The sequence below is a fragment of the Vanessa atalanta genome, chromosome 4, assembly GCF_905147765.1.
Source record: "Vanessa atalanta chromosome 4, ilVanAtal1.2, whole genome shotgun sequence".
NCBI lineage: Eukaryota > Metazoa > Arthropoda > Insecta > Lepidoptera > Nymphalidae > Vanessa > Vanessa atalanta.
In genome coordinates, this window is record NC_061874.1 from 7,264,312 (window position 1) to 7,284,389 (window position 20,078).

Consider the following 20,078-nt stretch of genomic DNA (forward strand, 5'->3'; position numbering starts at 1 on the left):
TAAATTTTATAAAAAGTGGTTAGGCTCTTTTAAGCGCGATGCTCAAAAGAGGCAAAGACTGCTATGACATCTCACGCACTTTTTTTGTTTTTTTATTATGTGGGACTCGCCAGTGCCCTGGACGCGAGTGTGCCCCGGTACACATCAATACCCACTAAAAAACCAGCGGTACCCTCTCCGTCTCTTCGGCGGGCGCCACGGGATCGCTTATTCGCTTTCGCACGCTACCCTAACGCCCTGACGTAGTGACGTCATACTAGCGTAAGTAGAGACGGTGACATGTGAGTAAAACAGTAAAAAAAAAACACTATTTTTTCAACGATAAATTTATTGAAAATGAAAATATACTTAAATATAATTATTTGAGTTTACTGAAAAAATATTTAATTCATGGACTTATCACTTGCTTGGATTTTTTTTTCAATTAAAACATACGATGGTTGTATCACTTAAATGTCATCGTTGAAATGTCAAATGTCAATTTCAGCTGGACGTGTCAAATCTGTCATCATGTTTTTATTTAAATTCCATCAGGAGATTAGCTTTCGACAGTAGCGGTTAGATAAATAGATATATACAGCTTAAATCACTTAAAGAAATAACATATTAGACAAAATGTCTACCGAAGAAACTGTAGAAAAATTTAAACTTCTAGGATTAAGTGAGCAAAAGGCTAAAGAAACCCTAAAAAATGCCAACGTTACCAAGTTTTTACTCGCCTCATTAGAAGAGGTTAGAAAAGCAAACTTATTCTGTAAATAATTTTATTATTTATAAAACTTAGTGTAAAGTTAATATATTTATTTTCAGGTTGATATACAAAAACTTTCGAGTAGCGCGGGTTTATTAATTTACCATCTGGCCACTAAGATTAAACCGCAAATTAGCGACAAACTTTCATTCATCTGTAAGTACATATTAGATGGTAAATTTGATTCTACATTAAGAGTTGATGCAGCATTAGAATATTTATTAAGTCATGTCAATGAACCTCAAGTAGATGTCGATAATTTTGAGAGTGCTTGTGGAGTTGGAGTGGTTATTACACCTGAGCAGGTTGAGCAAGCGGTTGAAAAACATATGGCTAAATATAAACAAGAACTCATTGAAAAAAGATACCGCTTTAATTCTGGTATTATAATGCAAGCAGTTAGAGCCGACTTAAAATGGGCAGATGGCAAAGCTATTAAGAATGAAGTTGATGTACAGGTATTTAGTCATGTCTTGTTTAATATACAAACATACAAAATATTCAATTATATACAATTTCCAGTGATCTGTTCAGAACCAAATTTAATTAAAATTTATACAGTATTCAGCAATAATTAATTATTATTAGTTTACTTTGTATTATTTACACAAGTGATTTAAATTCAAATAAGTACCATGTTCGATGGATATTACTGTAACTTATTTTCTTAATGAAATTGTGTTTGCAGATCTTAGATTTATTAGGTCCAAAAACAGAAGCTGACTTAGCACCTATTCCTAAAACTGAAAAAAAACCAAAAGGTGGGGATGCTAATAAAAAGATAAAGAAGGAAGAAACACTAAGTATGTAATTTCTTTTAATTATTATACAATTAATAATGAAGAATGTTAAATTCTACCAATTAATATTTGTAGGTAAAAATGCTTCAGAAGTCCCCGTATCAAGTGGAGAAATTTCAGGAGCCATAAGTATGCCAGAATTGATGAAAAAGTTACCTTTTCATGCTCCTGGAGAAAACTATAAAAGTGATGGCTATGTAGTTACCCCTAACACCAAGCAGCTTTTAGAAGAACATCTTAAAATTACATCTGGTAAAGTCAGGACCAGATTCCCTCCAGAACCAAATGGTATTCTCCACATTGGACATGCCAAAGCCATTAATATAAATTTTGGTTATGCATCAGCCCATGATGGTGTGTGTTTTTTAAGATATGATGATACAAACCCTGAGAAAGAAGAAGAGAAGTTCTTTATCGGGATCAAGGATATGGTAGAGTGGTTAGGTAAGCAATAATTTTTGATACAATATTATTATTACATTTAATTAAATGATTCTACAATTTATGAAATTGTATTCAGGCTATAAACCATACAAAATCACACATTCATCTGATTATTTTGATCAGCTTTATGAATGGGCTGTAAAGTTGATCACCAAGGATCTTGCATATGTGTGTCACCAAAAATCTGAAGAGATAAAAGGCTTCAACCCACCTCCTTCTCCTTGGAGGAATCGACCTGTTGAAGAGAGCTTGCAGTTATTTGAGGTATTTACATTTTGGTTAGAAATTACTTCTGAGTAATCATTCCATAATTATGTAATTCCTAAGAAAATAGTATGTATGTGTGTAATTATGCAATTATAATGAATAGTAGTTATCTGCTATAAACTTACAATTAATTATATATCAAGGATATGAAAAATGGAAAAATAGATGAAGGTGAGGCAACATTAAGAATGAAGATTACATTAGAAGAGGGCAAACAAGATCCAGTTGCATATAGGATAAAGTTCAAACCACACCACAGGACTGGCAACAAATGGTGTATCTATCCTACTTATGACTACACTCACTGCCTCTGCGACAGTATCGAACATATCACTCACTCTTTGTGCACCAAAGAGTTCCAGTCAAGGAGGTATGCCTTATAATTGTATTCTATTATATATATATGAATTCTTAACATTATGAATTATGTTTTATAAATAAAAAAAGTAATATAACTATATAATTGGTGGTTGAGTTTTGTGTATTGTAGTTCATGTAGTTAGACATCACTTAATCATTAATTATTCTACTGTGGAACATTAACTTACTAATAAATATTGTTGAATCGGTATTTTCTTAAACACTAATTTGTCTTTCTCTGACATCATTGATTTTGAAATTCGCAAAAAGAAGACAGCATTGTTTAACCAATGACCCTACACTACTTTGTTTCGCCTTGAAGGTTGAATATGTTGGCGTTATTACAAGCCAAGATACATTACATCTAAGATCCTATGGTTTAATAACATAGTAATCGATACATTATATTTCTACTGACAGATGATGTGTGGGGTACCACATTTCAATATTGTTTGAAGCCATCTGACTTGAAACTTAGCTTTGTAACAAATTGAAAAGAAAAAAAATACCCAATAGCACTTATTTTAACGTGTTTTATATAACTAAATAATTTTACAGGTCTTCATATTATTGGCTTTGCAATGCTCTTGATATATACTGTCCAGTGCAGTGGGAATATGGACGATTGAACGTAAACTATACAGTTGTCTCTAAAAGAAAAATTGGAAAACTTATCGAAGAGGGAATAGTTAATGGTAATATTTAAGTTTTAAACTTTAATAATTTCATGTAATTTAAACTCTTCATTTCTCTGAAATGATATAATTGTAAATATAATTGTTATAATATCTATAGTTAAATTAAAATTAAACAAATATAATTTTAGGACTTGTCAAGATTTTTTTAACAGTTACAATTTCTAGAAGTGTCTTAAAAAAAGGCAATTTCTTCCTACTTGCAGATTGGGACGACCCTCGACTATTCACGCTCACGGCGCTCCGGCGTCGCGGCGTGCCGGCCGCAGCCATCAACGCGTTCTGCGCGGGGCTCGGCGTGACGGGCGCCGTGGGGGCCGTCGACCCCTCCATGCTGGACGCGGCCGTGCGCGACGCACTCAACGTCACCGCGCCCAGGTACTCCCTTAATTGCAGCTGGCTGCGCAGCCAACATTACGACCGTAACTCGGTGCTTCGCATGCGCACGAGTCCTTCACAGTCGCTCGTTTATATTCGACGTTTGCTTGCTTATTGGTCGCTTAATTCTTGCTTCTTACAATCAGAGAATCATCGATCTATATTAAAATATAATGATTTCTTAAAATAAACTTCACTCCAAAAATGAATCACCTAAATAACACACTACTGCTAAACAATACAATAGAAAAATTACATGTCAGCTATTTTATTTTATATTGGTAAATCATTAGTTGGTAATTGATTGCTTCGTTGGTCTTGTAGCTAAGAATATGGAATATGTATAAGGCCGCAGAGCCCGAGGTCCTGTCAGGTCGGGCCGATAAAAAAAAAATATTGGGGTTTGCTATCGGAAAACTCAGTATCTACTCTAAAAGTAGGAGGCGTGTACAATCCCGTGTCTCCCAATTTTTGCCACCGTGGCCGAAATCGGTCAGGACGACATAATCAGTAAAATCGTACCAGCACTATTAAATTTTAAAAGTAATTAGATGATATGACATATATTATGATTATAAAAAATACACGAAGACGAACAGCAAAAATATTTAATAATAGTTGATGTGTCATAATTTTTTGTTAAATTTATAGAACGAGAAAATACTTTACTAAATTAGGCGACAAACAAAAATTGCTTAGAATCTCTTTTTGAATACGAACTTTCGCAGTAGCTAGCGCAACAAACAATATGCCTTTTGTGTCAAAAATAATACCATCCATATTTAAACAATAAATACTTTATTTAAATTACACAATATTCTGAATATTAAAAATTTACGTGAGAAACGTTAAACTTTGTTAATAATAATTAAATGAATTTCATTATAATTTCTATTTCAGAGTAATGGTTGTTCTTGAACCTTTAAAGATTACGATTACTAATTTTGAAAGTGGAAAACCATTGACGGTTCAAGTTCCAGACTTCCCGAATGAGCCAGAGAAAGGGTCTCATAGCGTAGTATTAGATAAAGTTGTATTCATCGAAGAGAGCGACTTCAAGGAACAGCCAGAGAAGGGCTATCGGCGACTTACGCCGACTCAGTCGGTAGGATTACGACATGCTGGATATGTTTTAAAGGTTAGTAACATTTTGTTCCCATTTATGGTGATCGTTTTGCCTCGTTGGCTAGACCAACGAGGCAAAACGATCGACGACGGGTTATAAAGTCTCAAAACCCATTTATTGAGTTTTTCCGAGGATATATTTTCTCAGTAATGACCTGGTGTCTGGAAATTGGCAGTGCTTTAATTAGCAATCTCGTGCCTCAAGCAATCATTGGCCTTGCGCTTTTACTTCGGATTATGAGTGAGGAAATTGAGAGTGCTCGTGTGTTTGCGTACTCTCTTGTGCTATGTAAAATGTCCAGCGCTGTTGGCATTTTCTTCCGAAAGTGGCCACCATTGCCAAAATCGGTCCGGAGCGTATCACATCAATAATTTTAAAATTTATCGTTTAATGTAACATCTCTTCTCAAAGGTATCAAAAGTCATCAAAGATAGTACGGGCAAAGTTACGGAATTAGAATGCACTGCGGAGTCAACTGAATCGGCAGATAAACCAAAAGCATTCATCCACTGGGTCTCACAGCCAATTTCTGTTGAAGTTCGTCTTTACGAACCACTGTAAGTGTAACAACTTTTTCTTTTTAAATACATCGTACGTACGAGTAAAGTTTTAGAATTTTTTAAAGTGTAAATTAGGTTTATTTCAATAATCTTAATAGACTTCCGATGTTTCAGTGAGAATAGAGTCAATTTTTTTTTAATCGTTAAGAGGTAAAGGGTGAACTTGTATCTTTCGTATAGTGAAAAATTCTGTCACGTATGTTGATTTACAAACGCCATATTTTGTTTCAAAAGTGAGTAGGTGTACACGAAACTCGATATTTATTATAAAGTGTCTCGTCCATGTAGATTCCAACACAAAAACCCGGAAGACCCGAGCGAAGTCCCGGGCGGCTTCGCGTCGGACTGCCGCGCGGACACGCTGCGCGCGGTGCGCGCGTGCGCCGACGCGTCGCTGCGCGCGGCGCGCGTGTACGACAAGTTCCAGTTCGAACGCATCGGCTTCTTCTCCGTCGACCCGGACACCTCGGCGACGAACGTATGTATATATGTACCTTTAAGAAAAAGCGTTCTGCTCCTCCAGGCGCCTTTTCTTCTCTTTCTCTTGCAATTATATACGGTTTTATATTATATTACTTAAAAATATTTCATTCAATAGTCATTTATTCATCTTCAAACTTTGTTAATTTATTTCATTGTGTACGTTATTTAATAGACAGTATATAGTGAAAGTTCCTTCGTTTGAACCGGGTGTCTCCCGACATCTCTCCCAGACCCAAACCCAAAATAAATGCCATAGAGGCAACCGAATGAGTGATATTTGTGTTGCTATATTTAAATTACTAATACGAACGTGAAAATGATATGAAAAATTGAATTATGTTAAAATTTTGATTTTCTGCTAAGTTTTTTTGTTGTGTTATTACGTTTTTTAATACCTATCTATATTTTAAATTTCATTTCTTCGACTAATTATTATTTTTTTTCAGATGGTTTTTAATAGAACTGTTTCACTTAAAGAGGATGCTGGAAAATAAATCAAGATCGCTTTTGTCGAAATTTTTAAAATACCCAAAATTGTACTTTTATATTTATTTATCAAATAAATAATTTATTACATACTATTGTTTTATTTTAACTTGTTTATTAATAATTCTAATTTTATATAGCTTGCGTTGTTAGTTGTGTTAAATTCTACCAAATTGGGGAAACATCCAATTCTTATGATGAATCAAGGTATATTTATTGAATGGTCAGATACCTTTGTTGGATGAAATCGTCCGGTCTTAGGTATTTGATTAACCAAGTCGACAAATATCGAACCCCCTTTTTTATCTCGCTCACCTCTACGCGTCTCCAAGCTAGAGGGATGTCCGCAGTACAAAGAATACCGTTTTTCCCGGCGACGTTTATAGCAGGAGGAAATGGTAAGCATAGCGCTGGCGCTTTCTTCCTGGTCTTCTTTGGCGCACCTCTCGCTGCTCAGCACTGCGTAAGTCATGCTCGATAACGAGAGATCTCCGCTGACTATTGCCACTAGATATGAACTCTATAGTAGCATTGTGTCAGGTGTGTCGCGCCGTATTCGATGGTACGCCACACTCGTGGCAGGAGGGTGTCCCTCCCGCCTCACTTTACAGTGCAGGTAACTACCGAAGCAACCATGTCCGGTAAGCACCTGCGTCATGACTGTGATCGTACTGTGACTCCGTTCCACCCATTGACTTTAGTAAGGCCGAATCACATTAACCGTTGCCAGGCCTACTGTTGGTGCCCCATGTACTCCTCGCTCACTTGCTGGACTATAGTCCTGAATGGCAGATTTACCCCACCTTCCGGGACGTTAGGAACGTACATACAGTTAGGAATATAACAATTAGTAAAAAGTTGTTAAATTGTCCATGTATAAATCGCACTGTCTATGATTAGACCTATTATATTTGACAGATCGTTAGGCGTCTTTGTTGTAGTAATAGTTAAACAATAATTTATGCAGATAATATCTTCATAGTGATAAGAAAACAGTAAACTTCAGCGAGCAACTCCGCCTGGGGTTCCAAGGGCGGATCGCTCACGAGAAGATCGCCTCCGTCCTGTCAGTGAAGGCAACCTTTGTCGACTTGGGCCCAAAAACTAGGAAATTTATAGGATTTTTAAAAAAAAAATCTTGTAAAGTTATCGTTGAAGCCAAATATTTCTATATGAATAGGGTGATGGCATATTTTCGTAATATAATAAAATAATCTTCGTAATTATTAATAAAATTGCTTTAAGGTTGAAAAAATATCTGAGAAATCTAAAAAACAGGAGCTCCGACATAGTTAAACCGACCCTGCCGGATAGACATCAAATAATTTATTTTCACCGACACGGGTCGAAACTAGTCGGCTACGTGATTTGGAAATTTCTATCTATCATTCCAAATTAAATTTTATTCGACATATAAAATTGAAATTCATATCTGGATACCTCGAAAATTGCAAGTTCATAAATCACAAAATTAGAACTGTACTTAATAAAGACAGTCTTATTTTAGTAAAATGTTATGATTAGATTCTTTTCATATATATTTTTTTCTTTTTATAATAACAATAAACGTTTAGCAGTTTTTTTAAATCCTTATTATATTAATCCCAGATTTTATTAGTTATGTGAAAGTAAAATCCCATGCAAAGCAATCAATAAAAAATATACTCTAAGTGTGTGCGGTGTGAGCGAGGCGGCCTTAGCTTGAAGGTCTCGTAGGTCGGTCGCTGATAGTACGATCGCGGAGGGCGCAACGCGGCGCGCGGCAGCTTTATCGAGCGTGGGCGGCCGCGCATGTCACCACTCGCCTCCGTGTCGCGCTCGCACGACATGCACTACGCGGCATCTCACACTCAAGTATAATTCGCACGAAATTCGACATTAGCGTGTGACGGGCAAATAATGTAGAAAATAGTGCGAGCCACAACCCTCGATGTAAAGTAAAGGTAAGTTTCACAATATCCTTAAGCTATAAGGGATCAGTATAGGTTCTGTAGCTTTTGAACGGTGATTACCATGGCCTGTTAGAAGTGATATTAGTGCGTCACTCGCGTACCTGGTTGTCGACTGTATGACGTAATTTTAAGATACTTATTGTATATTATTTCAAATGCATTACATTTTATTTTTGCACCTAGTCATTAAATTTTTTTTTCAAATATTTCATTATAATTGAATATATCAATTTTTCATTAAAGTTTATTTTTTATATTTTCTAAATAATCGTAAATATAAAAAAAAACAAACGCAAATATTAATTTTCCTTTATAATTAAATACACTATTTCATCGATACAGGCCCATCTTGCCGTTTTAATCGATTTTGGCAAGGAGCCAAATGAGACGTTCGATAATTATCGAAAAAAAGGACTGATGAAATTAACCCCTTACTTAATCTAAGCATGACGGGTCTTCCCACTTACCTATCTAGCTTTATCAGCGTGTGATATTGGCATTGAATATCGTAACAGTGGTGGAGCAATTAGTAAAGTAGAACAAAATTAACATATCGTTATTTTAACCCGTTGTGCACTTATGAGCTATTTATTTCTTCTTTTTTGAAGTTGAGTTTGCATAATTTTGACTTATTTTAATTATATATTGTTTTAAATATTAAATAATATTTATGAATTGTTCACTAAATTCGCATTAATAATATCGTTGATACAGACATTTAAACTTTAAACAAGTCTATTATACTGTTAAGTTACATTTACAGGAGTGATCACGTAAAGAAGCAGTATAAGTTTATTACTATTGTAATACATATATTCATTACACATACTTCATTACTTTTGTTACGATGTACCATGTACATACATAGCTGTTACAAATTAACTTTTTCATAATATGATGACTTGTTGATCCCTTTCGTCATTTGAATTTTATTAAAAATAAAATATTGTTTAGTAAATTTAATAAAAACGAATAAAATGTTCCTAGAAATATTTATTTCTATTCGAATTTACGTTTGTTTAATATTAAAATATTACAAATACTCTTATTTAAGAGTTATGTATTAGTGATGCTTAACGGGGTGATATATTCACCCCGTTAAGCCTTTTTGTTTCTCTTTAGTCGATTCTTCTGTATTCGATAAAAGAGACTCACAGTTGTTCTTGTTAAATTCTGTTTAATAAACTAACTTGTAATATTTCTGGGATCCGTTTGTAAAGCTGAAACATTAACCCACAAAAGAGATGCCGAACAAAGCGCGTGTTCCCTTATAATATTAAAGTTACAAGTACTTAAGGGTTTATCACAAATTCTCAAAACCCACAAATTATTTAAAATATATATGCGAACATTTATTCGAACATTGAATAATATTTATTAAGAAGCAACAGAAAATATTTTAATTTATTTAAACGTATTCCTTGACGATTTTAGTACCTACCTAAAAGCTAAAGCTTCTCTAAAGCGAATAGAAGAGGAACCTAGAAATTGTAAAAAAAAAACCCGTATAAATTGTATAATTATCACTAATGAGTTCTTGAGTCTTGTTTAGTTACCATTTACACTATATACTGATTATTATTATATAACATAGCCTGCTGGCGTACTATCAATTATTATATACCTATACTTTATTTGATAGAGTTTGGGATGAGATTTAGGTATGGACAATTTTACTACTATTTACTAATATGATATATTCCTAACGAACGAATAATATCGTAACGACAAAATTAACACCGAAATTTACACCTGATAATTATGCGGGTCGTTTCAAATACGCGATAATTTTAATGTTCTACCAAAAGTTTTAAAATGTTGAATGAAAATGAATGTTAACCGAAACTTGCGGGTTCAAGCCCGGGCAAAAATATTTCAGTAGCTTAATTAGTTTTTCGTTTATTTCATGATTGGTGAAGGAAAATATAAGGCAACATACGTCTGTTTCCAATAGTCCATATTGGTGGATTAAGCTCTTAACCTTCTCTTCAAGGGAATGCATTCTGCATTAACCTGGGTTAATGGGGTATTTACAGACTTTATAATAAAAGAGCTATTTTTTCGTTATAATTAATTGTGTTAGTCCATGACGGTCATAACAAAAACGGTCTTACTTATCCTTTCGTTCACATATAAAATAATTATGTATAAGAAATACTATTAATAAGATATAATTTTACAGGAACCAAGTTTTAAAGAAATTATAAAAAAACACTAAAATCCGAAAACCCATCTAGAGACACTATAGTGTATACCTTATACTAAAATTAAAAGTAATATATAATTACTTAAACAAGCTATTATAATTATACAAGTTGTCTTGTCTACACTATTTACCGTTAAGTTTAGTTGAGAGCCTAGAGCCAATTCCGTAGAATAATAGGAAGTGGTTCTAAGGAGCTTGCAAGACTTGTCCTAATCAAACTAACAAACATTGCTAGTTAAATAAAACTTCTAATAACTCGATACCGACAACTGTTTCGAGTATGCTTGTATTATATTGTTATTGCTTAAAAAACATTTAGGAAATTATCTATCAATATTTGAAGTCCCAGCAAAACTCATAAACTCATCTATAATAAGGAATATTGCGACAGTATACGAAGCAATTCATTACCCTATCTACCCACATGATGACGTTATTAGACAACGTAAACCTGACGTCATCGACGATAATAATCAAGAACGGTATTCAGCTTTATTTAGATTTATTTTAGCCTACTTATATATTTAACTAAAGGCGCTTAGCATTAAATTGAATAGGAAATTCAGATTACAAAAGTACGTTTGTATTTTGAATATAAAAATATACAAAGGGAAAGAGTGCTAAATACGAGTATACTTATATAAAATACTGTTTCACGCGATCATGATTTATATAGTTGCTATTTTTAATTGTGATTTGAATAAACTTATGTAATTTCCTATGTAAATAATTATTTCATAAATACTTTAATATTTCAAAGAACCAAATGTTATGTAATAAATAGTTATGTAAATATATTTTTACTTATCCTTAAAAATAATTTGTTTCTTGCTATCTAGTTCCTTTAATTTTTAGATGGTTAATTGAAAAATTCGTGTACCTATTGTGAAGGATATCATTACGTCATTCATAATTAAAATAACAAATCTTCTATAAACTACATAGTTTACGCAGAAATCTACTACTTATTGTGCTATTCTATTGTAACTTTCGATAATACTTAATTGTAGTTTAAAAGTAGTTAAATTAAACATATATTTTTATAAAATCGGATGCTGAGATAAAAAACTTGATTATGTCTAATACAAATTTAATGAAGATGGCGCCATCTTGGAGCATTTATCCGAAAATACAAAAAAAGGGACGAAATGTTAACCCTCACTTTTGAAGTCGGTTAAAACACCCATGTTCATTTATCCATCTAATATAGCAAGATGACATTTATCTCATTTTTATAGCCTTTCTCCCGGGTTCTTGCTATGTGTCCATTAAAGTTATATAGTTTATTGTCCATAAACGCCTTAAAGCTTTGTGGGGAGTACGCCTGCGGCATGAGCAGTCTGCGATTAAATTAGGTCAGTGCGGTAAATGGGTCAAGGGCACCTGATCGTGATACTATAATATATATCTAGGTAAATTAATGTAATGCAAATTATAAGGCGATTATATTTAACGTCCTTTGTTATACCCAGTTTTTTCTGTGTAAAGATGGGTGTTAAATTTAGGCTTTCTTATATCCAAAAACATCAATTGAAAATTATTACTACTGACTTTTATGTATACAATTTTTTGGGCTGAATTTTATTTTGGTTTACGTTTAGCGATGTAAAATATAGCAGGTACGACTCTGATTCCTAGGGCTATTGGCGTACCCACTCCTAGTACAGGTTTTAAGCGTACTGTAGGGGTAAATAGCAATATTAGTAATTTCTTAAAAAAGGCCTTGCTATAATTCTTTAAATATATATATGTTATTGGGCAATTTCACCCCTTCAAAGTACACACTAATATGCGTTCTAATAACGTCGTAACCTAATTTGTACAAGCTTAACCTTGACAATTTGCCTGAATTACATTACAATTTAAAATTGTCTGCTAGAAATTCTTTAAGTAAAAAGCTAATTAATGTACCTTATGTTTTTTAGGAATATATCCAGTGATAACTATGACAAGCAATATTTTAATACAATATAATGGGTTTAAACAAACTCATGTTTAGAGTTTCAAGAAAATTAGGATTGTGCATATCAAAAATATGGATATTCAAAAGCAACATCTATGTCCACGGTTGGTGGATTATTTAACCATCGTTGGGGCCAAGCCGTATACGTCAGGCAAAGGATTGGCACCAGTCCAGGTGATTATAACAATTCGAATAATAATAATTTTAAGCGAATCTACATTCATGATATACCTATTGCTATTAAGTGTTAAGGCTGAATGCATTGCTAATTGTTGTTTATCAAAGATGGGTATACAACAGTCTAAACAATTTTGAATTTTTTGAACTCTTTGAATTAAGATTTCAAATGAGTGAATGTAAAATATTGTTCGTAAGTAAATGTTAAAAGTTAAAACTGTATCATTCTAGGCACCTGAACTTCTTCGCCGCTATCCTTTAACAAACCACGATGACTTCCCGCTACCTTTGGACATGGTGTACTTTTGCCAACCCGAAGGCTGTATGTCAGTGGGACCACGGCGACAACTCGCTCACATTACAACACGAGACACCACGTCGTTTGTCTTTACGCTTACTGATAAAGATTCTGGTTCGTTTATTTTTTTTTCGAAATTCTTAGTTTACTTAAGTATTTAAGTACGTATTACTTACAGCTTCCTTGATATCTTGATATCCTAATTTTCTTTTTATGGATCAGATAATCTAAGGAAAACGATATCTCATTGGTGAAACGAGTTCGATATTTTAAGTCATTTCATAACAATAGGTAAAACTCGGTACGGAATTTGCATCAACTTCTACCGCGCTGTGGAGCGTGCGCCGGCGCCAGGCCCTCGCGAGCGCAGCGTGCTTCGACGAGAATCGTGGCGAAAGTCTATGGAAAAAAGCTCAGATTCAGCATTCTCTAGGTGGATTTTGATTACTATTACTATATTCTTTTGATTACCAATGTACATTTCAAAATATGGTCGTACTAATTCTTGCAGAATGTAAAGTGCGAAAGTGTGTAATAAGACAATTCAATATTATTAAAAATTAAGGGAGATCAAAGAGTATGAGTAACGCGTAGCGCTCGTTTCAGTGACTATAGGAGCAGCAACGTAGCGCCGAGTGACTCCGAGCGGGACTGCAGCGCCGCGCCACGATTGGCGCCCGTGCAGCCGGACTCGGAGAGCGGCGGCTCGCACTCGCCCAGTCCGCGAGCAGCCAGGAAGAGACAGGTTACCTGATATGTGTATTCGACTAAATGTTACCGTATGCCTTGAAAATTACACCTTTGAATTTTAGTTATTATGTTTGTTTAGACAGGCGCAAATTAAAAAAAAGTTAGCCGTGTTTATTTTGGCTTCGATAAAGATTACTATTACTTTATGAATAATAAGCCATAAGTTGGTCGACTTGTAGAAAATAAATTCTGATTGAATTCTAATTTTATATTGCTCATATGTCACAGTATATTTATTTTGTTTCAGAGGGTGCGGAACCATTCTTTAACGTCCATATGCCTTTTATCCCACCATCCTTTCTTTTCAACATTCCGAGAGTGCCTCTTTATCCTTAAAAAATTAATCGATGCCTGTAACGAGTCTTCCAGTCCAAGGCGCGTTGGTGCGTCTAGACAAATATTTAGGTATGTGAGTCTTGTAATTTTAAGCTATTCATGTAATAACTGCTCATGTATATTAACATAAAACAAACTACTTTACACGTGATTAGATTTACGTAAAATGAATTATTTGTGTTATCGCTTCCGACAAACGCCCACGATGTATTATAACCGTTATATGGGTTACACTTTAGGTAACTTCTGATTGAAATAAGTTTAGTCGGTCATATTAATATATTATAACTTGTATTATTTAAGGCTTTACAAATCGAAAGCTGGGCATGAACCAGGAACATTTATTTTATTAAAAATAAATTACTCGTATGTGATACATGTACATGTAAAATAGCACAATAAAAACGACTAACGCTCGGAATCTTCAGAGATACGGTGTGGTCGGTGCTGACTGGGCAGGCGTACGACAACACACCCACAATCGTGGTGCACGACGTGAAAGAGATAGAGACGTGGATCCTTCGGCTGCTGTCGGCGCCCGTGCCAGTGCCCGGCAACACGCGCCTGGAGCTGGAGGTGCTATCTCCCACCGCGCACGCACCGCTTGTCTTCGCGCTACCGGACCATACTCGGTTTACGCTCGTCGATTTCCCTCTCCACTTACCCTTGGAATTGCTCGGTTAGTTAAAAGCCCTGCGATTCTTATCTGCGATATTATTTATAACAACTAAATGTGTTTATTATTATGCATGATACTTATTACGTTACGTACGTTATTTACTCTTAATGTTACTCTAGTGAACAATTAAAATTAAACTATCTACGTTGACGGTTTCAATTGGATTCGACAGGAATCGACACGTGCTTAAAGGTACTAACGTTGATCATGTTGGAGAACAAAGTCGTAGTGCAGTCTCGCGACTACAACGCGCTCTCCATGTCCGTGATGGCGTTAGTCGCTATGCTGTATCCGCTGGAGTACATGTTTCCCGCAATACCACTGTTGCCTAGCTGCATGAGTTGCGCTGAACAACTACTGTTGGCCCCTACACCGTTCCTTATCGGAATACCGGCAACTTTCTTTACTTACAAAAAGAACTTCAGGTAAATAACATTTCAGGCTTTATAAAATGTTTCTTAGAAATAGTAAGCTTAGCTTTACTGCTAGCCGGGTCCGTATAACTAATGGAAAATATTAACACGTGACTGCCAAGTTTTTTAGTTGCTTTTAAATATCCACAGCCATTAAGTTACGGTTTTCATTATTTTGAAAACTTGATTATATAATGAAATAAATTTACAGGTTACCAGATGACATTTGGCTCGTGGACTTGGATGCAACAAAACTCACGTGTCCTACTGGTAACGATCAGGACTTACCATCTCTACCGGAACCGGAGAGCTCAGTTTTGAAAAATCATTTGAAACAGGTATTTCAATTAGGTTCTTAATTGAAACACAACAGTGTGATCTTATTTAATCACTTAATTTTTTTTTCTTATACACGCAAATCGTGAGCGCATTTTTATTCGTGTCGCTAAGCAAATGTGGCAGTTTTTTATGTTCGAAAATTTACCTCTCACAATTATTGTTAGATATAACTGAATATGCTCCCTGCCCAATATCTAGCTTTCACTTTTTCATCTTACTCTCAAACTTAAATGCTCAAGAATTGTTTTATTCTTCAAATGTTCCATTCTTTAAGATTTGCATGTTTGTCATAAAATTCAGGAAATATCATTTGACGAATGAAAAAACTCTTATACTCATCGCAGACTTTTCCACTTTTACACTGAACCTAAATGACTTTAACTCTATTTTATTCTGGTTATCGACTTTTCGTCCTCACTAACATTCTACTCACTTTTTCCCTACTTCGCTAGGCTATGCAAGTCATGGGAACCGCCGGAACTGGTGTAAATATATATTCTTTTTACATTGCACAATTTGACTATTTAATCACAACATTTTGAAAGTTTTGTGCCAGCATTAGGTATTAAAATGTGCCGACCTTTTAGAACTAACACGACAACTAAATTCTAATTCGTACCTAACAAAGAAAAAACAAAATCCACATTCCATAATATCTAAGAGGGGGCATATAAAGAAAAACTTGACTGAAATAAGTGTAAGCAATTAATTGCAACTTATATAATAACTACATATATGTACGTTAAAAAAAGAAAAATGAATTAAAAGCGCGACACAGTTTCAGTCATTGTTTTAGTTTGCATCGTTGAGCATGACAATTATTTGTGGTTTTGTAAAATATTTTTTATTGAATTTTAGGATAACACGCCAACTAACACCCACGAAACACCTTGTAAGATATTTATTTTTAACATACCATTTTAAGACTTTTGCATGCATATTTAAAAACTGAATTTTAGCTAATTTTTTAAAATAATTTGTTTTTAATTTTTAAAGTGTTACGCGGGAGTTCAGTTTATTTATTTTTAATATTAAGTATGAATTAAATGATTTTCTAATGTTAAGTATGAATGATGTGCTTCAAAACTGGCTAAAACGTGGCTTTTTGGTAATATATTTTGTAGTAGGCTCGAATGAAGTAGAAATATGACCGATTAAGCAAATACAAGAACAACTCAATATTTATCTAAATATATATCCTGTCCCGATAACATAAACAAATAGCATAAGAGTATTCAGCCGAGCCATTTATCTGCCGGTGCTGACATTTAACCGCACGTCGCACGTCTAATTTCATGCTTTTTTTTAAATCTCTTATAATATTTGTAAATAACTGATCGTAATTACAATGATAAACATTTTTTTATTCGAACAAAGCGTTTAATATTAATATTTCTTAAGGGTTATTACTGTGTGACAAATAAATTGAATGAAGGATATATTTTGTGACAAAGATATCATATCTTTATTCGTCCTGAAAATATAACTATTAACACAGCGTAGATAATGATATCCACGTTGTTTGTAATTCGAAAATTATGAACCTATTTTGTCCAATTAGAGTTCTTTAAATAGCCTTCCTCTATAATTTGCCCTACTATATCAAATTCATCAAATTAGGTCAAGCGTTTAGCCGTGAAAGCCAAGCAAACTGACTAATAGACTGAAATACATTCAAAATATTTACAATCTTTAATATTAATATAGATAGGAGTAATATCCGTAAAATGGGTCTGTTGATAATATTGACACGATCAAATTGTAAATTTTTACTCTGTCAAAGTTCCGACCACCAAGGGAATTAATCAAAGATGTAATCACTGACTTACTTTCCGTTGAAACCGAAAGATAATCCAAAGTATTGCTGGCTAGCGGTAGAATAACCAGCATAACGGTATTCCTTTAAAATTAGTAATCGCAGTTGTTGTATCTTTTTCGAAAAAGCGACAATTACTTTTGATAAGTTGCCATTTAAAATAATTTACGATGCAACAACTGAAGATATACATTTTAAATATCTACGAATTCAACCAGATACTTCATTGAGAACTACTAAAATTATTCTATTTTCTTATCTTAAATGTAACTCAGTCTATGTTATAGTCAAAAATGTACACTAAAATTAAGTTATATGAAAACTAAAATCATTTAAAAGCATATTTACTTGGTGGAAGGCATTTGTACAAACCTGTCTGTTTAGGTACCCCACACTCATCAGATACACTCCGCCATACGGCAATACGTAGAATAATTGTGTTCCGGTTTGAAGGGCGAGTGAGCCAGAGTAACATACACAAGGGACATAACATCTTATTTTCCAAGGTTTGTGGCGCATTGCTAATCTAAGGAATATTGAATATTTCTTACAGCGTGTATATTTCTCAACATGTCTATGGGTGGTGATCGCTTACCATCAGGTACCTAATTGCCCGTTCGCCTACCTATATCATAAAAGAATTATAACAATAAAAAAGAAAAACAATCATATGCATAAAAATAAAATACAAAATTAAACAATATTACCACATAGTAGATATAGAGGAATGTAAGTAGTAGCTTTAAGTTAAGACGTATCGGTTATGGTATTGAAGATTTGCATTTTTGTAAATATTTACGTTTGGTAATTAACCTTATGCGCTAGTAGATTTAACGCTCGGAAATATATAATTACCGCACGTGTCAAAATATCTCGGGTAGCAATATTTAGAGTGATATGCTTGCTAAATATATTGCATCCTGATCCTCATTTCTGATATACTCGCTGAGTCTGATATTTAAGTAAATTAAATACTATATTCTGCGAATATGATACTAAAATAAAATGTTATATGTACAATTTTACTTGTTTATTAGGCTATAAACAGTTTAACGAACAGCTCTGCAGAACAAGCGTCTGCACCGCTTATGCCTTCAAGGAGAGACAGCGTTGGAGGCGCTACACTGAAGTAAGTTATTTACAATATTTTTTTTTACCTGTTACATGTTATTTAAAGACATAATATTTATTCACGTCACGAATAAAGCAACTTTCAATGCGTGGATACCGTAAAGCTAAAAGGACATTTATCAAGTCCCATCTTTTTTAGGTATCTACAAATTTACTATTATAATAATAATTATTATTGTCTATGAATAACAGTCTACATATTGTTTTATAAACTTATTGAATTATTAATGCCAGTAAAATAAACAGCTTTATATCGTCTAGAACAGACTATAAAAATATGATCGATTAATGTTTTTTATTATAAATAATGGAACTTAGTCCATAATGATCTAGAACTTTTTTCGCTGATTTTAATAACGTTATAATAATGTTGACTTTGACTTAACAATGAAACTACACATTAAACAACCCTAAAGTAAAATGGTCAAAACGTAGATCATAACTGATATTAAATAAAATTACCACTGTGTAGAGTTCAGCCAGCGTCGTTCCGCGAAGGCTCGCACAGCACGCCCGAGAGCCGGCGTGTGTCGGTGGGCAGCGCGCACACACAGCGCCTGTCGCTCGCGTCGCCTCATTCGACACCTGCGCCTAATTCACCGCAATTAGCGCCGCAACCTTTCAACCCGCTCATATATGGGAACGACGTTGACTCCGTCGACATCGCTACCAGAGTCGCCATGGTTAGATATCGTTTTGATGTTGTCAATTATATTCCGTTGACATTCCTTTTAACAGTTTTGTGTATATTTTTTTCGAATTCCAAATGGTTACAACTTCATCATATTGTTTCTAATTATCACACTACTCCACGCCATACTTTGAGATAATGTACATATATTTCAGGTACGTTTCTTCAACTCGCAGAACATATTGGCCAACTTTATGGAACATACTCGTACACTGCGATTATATCCGCGACCCGTTGTAGCTTTCCAAATAAACAGCTTCCTGAGATCGAGACCTCGTACCACTTCATTTTTAAACAAATTTGCCAGAACCCAAGTAAGTCAATAATTAATTATTTACACATATTCTTTAATTTATTATTACTGATTTTAAATATTTTATTTGTATTCTATTATTTGTAGGCAGTAGAATTCTTAGCGGAATGGTCATTGACACCGTGTAACGTGGCATTTCTTCGCGTACAAACTGGAGTGTTCGATCCTCGTCAAATCGGTGACAAACCGAAGTGGTTTGCAGATCAACTTCAACCAATCCGTTTTGCCGTATGGGATGACGGTAGCTCCCTTAATGGTGCATTGCGTCAATTACAGAGACAAGAAAATCAACCTACTGGTATGACTAAATAAAGTTATTTTCAATGTATTTAATGATATCAATGAATTGCTACCTCGAATAACTTTGACCTCGATTTGATTACTCCTAGTAAAAAATAAGCATCTTAGTTCAACTGCAATTAATGATTATATTTTTAATACATCATTTTTCTAGCTTGTAAATAATGTAACATTAAGATATAAGCAATAATATCAAAGTTCCCTTTAAAACCCACTAAACCCATCACAATACTCAAAACAAATTATGTATATTTCAAAAATAGATGATTGTAATCAATAATCGCACCTCGGATTAACCAAATTGGTGATACTGTTTCTGCGCAAAGTTATGTCCATAGGCAATTCATTACAAAGACTTTTCTTT

General features: G+C 34.2%; 2 protein-coding genes across 3 annotated transcripts in view; both read left to right on the forward strand.

Moving 5' to 3' along the window:
- Positions 1 to 497: 497 nt before the first annotated feature.
- Positions 498 to 6,440, forward strand: LOC125077882 (probable glutamine--tRNA ligase). 2 transcript variants are annotated; one of them, XM_047689991.1, is made up of 13 exons: positions 498 to 732; positions 811 to 1,209; positions 1,440 to 1,554; positions 1,627 to 1,995; positions 2,072 to 2,259; positions 2,406 to 2,632; positions 3,181 to 3,317; positions 3,524 to 3,695; positions 4,596 to 4,833; positions 5,233 to 5,378; positions 5,670 to 5,730; positions 5,779 to 5,859; positions 6,311 to 6,440. In XM_047689991.1, the coding sequence occupies exons 1-13, from the start codon at positions 616 to 618 to the stop codon at positions 6,356 to 6,358; spliced, it is 2,298 nt and encodes a 765-aa protein (XP_047545947.1). In that variant the 5' UTR covers positions 498 to 615; the 3' UTR covers positions 6,359 to 6,440. The 2 variants fall into 2 exon arrangements, with proteins under 2 accessions (XP_047545947.1, XP_047545946.1); XM_047689990.1 differs by having other exon boundaries at positions 501 to 732; positions 5,670 to 5,859.
- A 1,699-nt stretch (positions 6,441 to 8,139) lies between these two features.
- LOC125077571 (MAP kinase-activating death domain protein) overlaps positions 8,140 to 20,078 on the forward strand; it is a 28,654-nt gene continuing 16,715 nt past the window's right edge. The window contains exons 1-14 of the mRNA XM_047689519.1: positions 8,140 to 8,293; positions 12,434 to 12,645; positions 12,880 to 13,060; positions 13,238 to 13,379; positions 13,553 to 13,691; positions 13,944 to 14,101; positions 14,461 to 14,711; positions 14,884 to 15,136; positions 15,336 to 15,462; positions 15,916 to 15,948; positions 18,317 to 18,408; positions 18,883 to 19,093; positions 19,257 to 19,415; positions 19,502 to 19,712. Coding sequence (XP_047545475.1) covers positions 12,544 to 12,645; positions 12,880 to 13,060; positions 13,238 to 13,379; positions 13,553 to 13,691; positions 13,944 to 14,101; positions 14,461 to 14,711; positions 14,884 to 15,136; positions 15,336 to 15,462; positions 15,916 to 15,948; positions 18,317 to 18,408; positions 18,883 to 19,093; positions 19,257 to 19,415; positions 19,502 to 19,712 — 2,059 coding nt within the window. The 5' untranslated portion in view covers positions 8,140 to 8,293; positions 12,434 to 12,543. The remainder of the gene's footprint in view (positions 8,294 to 12,433; positions 12,646 to 12,879; positions 13,061 to 13,237; positions 13,380 to 13,552; positions 13,692 to 13,943; positions 14,102 to 14,460; positions 14,712 to 14,883; positions 15,137 to 15,335; positions 15,463 to 15,915; positions 15,949 to 18,316; positions 18,409 to 18,882; positions 19,094 to 19,256; positions 19,416 to 19,501; positions 19,713 to 20,078) is intronic.

What these genes read in the sequence shown, in the direction of transcription:
- LOC125077882 (XM_047689990.1), top strand. Translation starts at nt 616, where the DNA reads ATGTCTACCGAAGAAACTGTAGAAAAATTTAAACTTCTAGGATTAAGT. An exon ending in AAAGAGTTCCAGTCAAGGAG is followed by an intron (nt 2,633 to 3,180) that starts GTATGCCTTATA and finishes ATAATTTTACAG; the next exon opens with GTCTTCATATTATTGGCTTT. An exon ending in CGAAGAGGGAATAGTTAATG is followed by an intron (nt 3,318 to 3,523) that starts GTAATATTTAAG and finishes TCCTACTTGCAG; the next exon opens with ATTGGGACGACCCTCGACTA.